Source organism: Scylla paramamosain, chromosome 8 (assembly GCF_035594125.1).
Source record: "Scylla paramamosain isolate STU-SP2022 chromosome 8, ASM3559412v1, whole genome shotgun sequence".
Taxonomy (NCBI): Eukaryota; Metazoa; Arthropoda; class Malacostraca; order Decapoda; family Portunidae; genus Scylla; species Scylla paramamosain.
Genome location: NC_087158.1, coordinates 22,420,048 through 22,424,539, shown reverse-complemented (window position 1 = coordinate 22,424,539; position 4,492 = coordinate 22,420,048). Strand labels below are relative to the sequence as shown.

Sequence of the window (4,492 nt, the reverse complement as noted above, 5' to 3'; positions counted from 1 at the left end):
TCCTCAGCGCCGGGCACGCAGCAAGGGCGTGACTGCTACTGGGATTGGCAACCTTAAACACGCCATCGACTCCATGTACCCCGTGAGCACTTAGGGGAAAGTGGATAAACTGCTTCCAGTGATCGGCTAACAATAGGCAAACGTAACCGTGAGTGTTGGGGTGCGCATACTTTCCTTAACTACACTACGGGTCTCGTGGGCTGGTTGGTGCAGATTTAGTGGTGTTAAAGCCATTGTGTATCGCTTGGCGCGGCCGTGGGGGACTGTGGTCGGAGGCGCCAAACACGTGCGGGGGGAGGCGGCCTTGCTGTGGCGGCCGCGGCTCGAGGGGCAAGGTGGCAAGGGTGGCGATACCAGCAACACGCGAGTAACGGGCACAGTGGCGGGCTGCTGTGCTTACTTCGCCTGTCTTGCCTGTCTCATTTCTTTCTTACAACAGTAGTTGGTGGTGGTTCTGTTGTAATCATGAGTCTTCCTGAGTTTATTCTCTCTCTCTCTCTCTCTCTCTCTCTCTCTCTCTCTCTCTCTCTCTCTCTCTCTCTCTCTAAGTGAAAGGAGTTAATGGTGAGCTTTCTACTGTAACCATGAGCTTTCTTACTCCGTCAGGCTTACGTCTCTCTCTCTCTCTCTCTCTCTCTCTCTCTCTCTCTCTCTCTCTCTCTCTCTCTCTCTCTCTCTCTCTCTCTCTCTCTCCATAAATGATAAATGGTAATAAAGATGACGCTCCCAAGAAAATCATTTTAGACTCCTTGACCAAAGGTTTGGGTGAGCTGAGAACCCGAGTGATGGAGACCAGAAGGGAAAATATACGCTCAGTACACAGTGAATATAAACACTCTTGATCGGCGTTCTCAAGACATCATATTAAGAGTGTAGTGCCTTCCTTCACTTGCGTACACTGAAGTGAAACGAACACACGAACTAATCCCCCACATACACACGCACACATAAACATTCAAGCGAACTAAGACAAACACTGTAATTTGCTTTTTCCCACAGGCTACTTCTCTCTTTCTCTCTCTCTCTCTCTCTCTCTCTCTCTCTCTCTCTCTCTCTCTAATACACGGAAGTAGCGCCTCTCCCACGTTGCTGCTTAACCACATCTGCTACACTATCACTCCATCCCTTCACTTCCTTCCTCTTTAAGTCTTTCAGATATTCGCCTCTCCATCCCTCCTTGCCTTTTCTGGTCATGTTTCTTCTCCCGGTGACATTTCATCTTTCTCCCACTCATCCCTATTCTCTTACCTATTCTTAAAGTTTTCTCTGTAACCCTTTCCCTCCTGGTACTTCTCTCACTTCTTGTCTTCTCTATCATCCCTTCTCCTCCATTTCTACTTATTCCTCAAAGTTTATTCTTATTCACTATCATCTTTCCTTCGACTTTCTTTCAAACCCTTTCACTCTTCTCTCCCTCCTTGTCTACTCCACCCTGCCTCCTACGGTTCTACCTTTTCCTCCACTTTTACTCTGAATCTCTTTAATATTTCGGTCAACTTTCTTCCGTAGCCCTTTCTTTTCTCTTCTCTCTGTTTCTGTCTTCACTGCACTACCTCTTACACCTTTCCTATAAATATATTCACCTCTACAAACTATCCCCCATAACTTCACTCAATCTTTCCATCTCCCCTTCCTTTACCTCTTCCTTCCCTCCTTCCTTTTGTATTCAGCACCCCAGCAACTCCCTGCCAGCAAACGTCGATTCGTCTCTAGTAGCAGATAGCACAGCCCCTCACTCGTGCACCGCTTCTTGTCCCTTTAACCCCTGGACGAGGAGTTAGAGGAGATCGGCTTTAATATTACGCAGGGAACACTAACGTACTCTATCTAGGAGCTGATGATAACGTGTCGGTTTTTCGTAAGGAGTTGGACAATCTCTCTGACGCATAACGTACATTTTTCTTCGTTGTGGTGTTGGAGAGAGAGGAGAGAGAGAGAGAGAGAGAGAGAGAGAGAGAGAGAGAGAGAGAGAGAGGAGAGAGAGAGAGAGAGAGAGAGGTGTAGACATGTGGGATTTATCGAGTGGAGAAAGCTGAGGAATAAAAGAAATGAATGAATCGTGTGTGGGAGGAGAAAGAGGAAGAGGAAGGGGGAAAAAGAGGAGGAGGAGGAGGAGGAGGAGGAGGAGGAGGAGGAGGAGGAGGAGGAGGAAGGAGGAGGAGGAGGAGGAGGAGTGTTACAACGAGGTTTCTCTCCCACTATAAATCAATATTTCTGGGAAGCAATAGATTATTTCTCTCTCTCTCTCTCTCTCTCTCTCTCTCTCTCTCTCTCTCTCTCTCTATATATATATATATATATATATATATGTGTGTGTGTGTGTGTGTGTGTGTGTGTGTGTGTGTGTGTGTGTGTGTGTGGACAGGACGTGCTGATAGCTTACAAAGAGACGTTAATGCAACCCTCAACACACACACACACACACACATATAAAGCAGCAGCAGCAGCAGCAGCAGCAGCAGCAGCAGCAGCAACAGCAACATTCCCGCAGCCTGTGCAGTGCATGAGTGAATGAACATCATGGCACAGGTGAGTGTCCTGCTCTGTACGACAACATTAACGTACACGTTCTTGCACACACCACGTCATACGCCTGGCGGTGGTGTTAACTTAAGCTATAAGACGTATACACACACACACACACACACACGTATATACACGTGTGACTGAATTAAACTGCTAGGTATGTCACAGCTATCGGTATCTACACATGCAGATATCCACTTTCACTCAACATGGGCGCGTTCCCTTGCATCTAAACCCACTGGCGGAGCACGAACAGGAGAGCGCAGGTATCAATGCAGGAAGGTAGTATAGTGCTGACCCATGCCTGCTGCTGGCAGTGATGCACTGAAATGTTTTTTCTTCAGTAAAAATGAGCAGGAAATAAAAATATGCGGACGTGTTCCAGGAAGGACGCACACCTTCCACATGTCCAGGTGAGTGACGTACTCCAACTATTGATCTACCTCGGGAAAGCCAGACAATTCTGAAGGTTATTCACCCGCTGACCGCGGCCTGGTGCAGGCTACAGACCTGAACTGCAGACGAAGGTGTTTCTGAAGGCCGTTGAGAACTACGTAAGGTTACAAATGGATTACGCGACACAGATATGATGCGGTGCAGACACTGCCATCATGCTCGTGGCACTCCAGCGCCCGTCTACCACGTGAACACTCGCTCACCGCGTCACGTTGCAGCCGTCCCCACATACAGCACATTGATGCCACGCAGACATGAATGGAAGATGAACTATCCGAACACCAATATGTAGTGGAGAAAGACATGAATAACTTCTCGACGGATGAAACAGGATCCGATAGCTAATCATATAAAAAATAAATTAAATAATGATGATAAAAGCTCGGATGATGACAGGCTGGTGGATAGGAGTGGCAGAGGGAGCGAAACAAGGCCGCCGTGAACTGAGGGAAGGAAGGGAAGGCATGGCACACCTCCAAAAAAGCCAGGTAATGACTCACGGATGCAGACAGCAGCAAGGAGTCGCTCTGCACTGTCGGGCGTTTCGCAGTCGGGGAAGAAGGGCTTCATGATGTATATGCTGAAGGTGAGCGCCACGATGGTCTGCGAGCACGGCCGCACGATGATGCACTCCACCCACAGCCTCATGAACGCTAGCAGTGGTCCGAACGTTACCATGATGTAGGCGTAGTCGGCGCCTGTCTTCTGGATCATGCAGCCCAGCTCGGCATAGCAGTAGGCGCCCACCATGGAGAACAGGCCGCTGATGATCCACACCACGAGAGACATGCCCACGCTGCCGGTGTTCTGCAGCACCACCGAGGGGGAGATGAAAATGCCGGAGCCGATGATGGAGCCTACGATGACGGTGATGCCGTTGAACAGCGTCATCTTCGGCTTCAGCCCCACAACCTCCCCCTCCGCCTTGACTTCATCGCCCTCCTTCGTCGGCACCTCCTGGTAATCTCGTTTCTCTTCAGTCATGGTTTCCGCGAGTGAGGAGCGATTACACGACAGGACGACAGCTCCACACAGACTGGGGCTTCCGACGCTGCGGCCGCCGCATTTGACTCGTCGGTGCCAGGTTGCCAGCATCCACCAGGTAGTTGCTCAGTCATTTACTACTCACTACGCGCATTTCCAAATGGCATCTTTTTATCATCTTCGCCCAAGAGTTCATCTAATCACAAGTAGAGATTCACAACTCAACAGAAAAAAAAAAAAAAACTGGAGATAAACGAAAGCTAATCTTGAAGTGACTGACACTCCCAACACTCAGGATCACCCCGGCGCAGCGCCTTCCAGGCCTCGCCAGACATTGGGCGGCCAGCGGATCTCGCTTCCAGCACAAAATTAAGCTTTACGGCAGCGAAACGCTGGGTTAATCTTTCACGTCTGTTTTCAAGATTTTTTTTTCTTTTTTTTTTTTCAATTCACATGTGTCGTGTAAAAGTTTGAAAACAGTAAACTTCGTAATTTTAAATTGGGGGTACTCACAAACGCGAGCACG

At 48.9% G+C, this 4,492-nt stretch overlaps 1 protein-coding gene across 4 annotated transcripts in view; it reads right to left on the bottom strand.

Annotated features, from left to right (window-relative positions):
• The window catches only part of LOC135102976 (large neutral amino acids transporter small subunit 1-like), a 132,041-nt gene extending 127,916 nt beyond the window's left edge, over positions 1–4,125 (bottom strand). The window contains exon 1 of one of the 4 annotated variants that reach the window (XM_064008752.1): positions 3,483–4,125. In XM_064008752.1, the coding sequence (XP_063864822.1) occupies positions 3,483–4,077 (595 nt within the window). In that variant the 5' untranslated portion in view covers positions 4,078–4,125. The remainder of the gene's footprint in view (positions 1–3,482) is intronic. The other 3 variants (XM_064008754.1, XM_064008751.1, XM_064008753.1) reach the window with 3 other exon arrangements.
• Between the last annotated feature and the right edge of the window lie 367 nt (positions 4,126–4,492).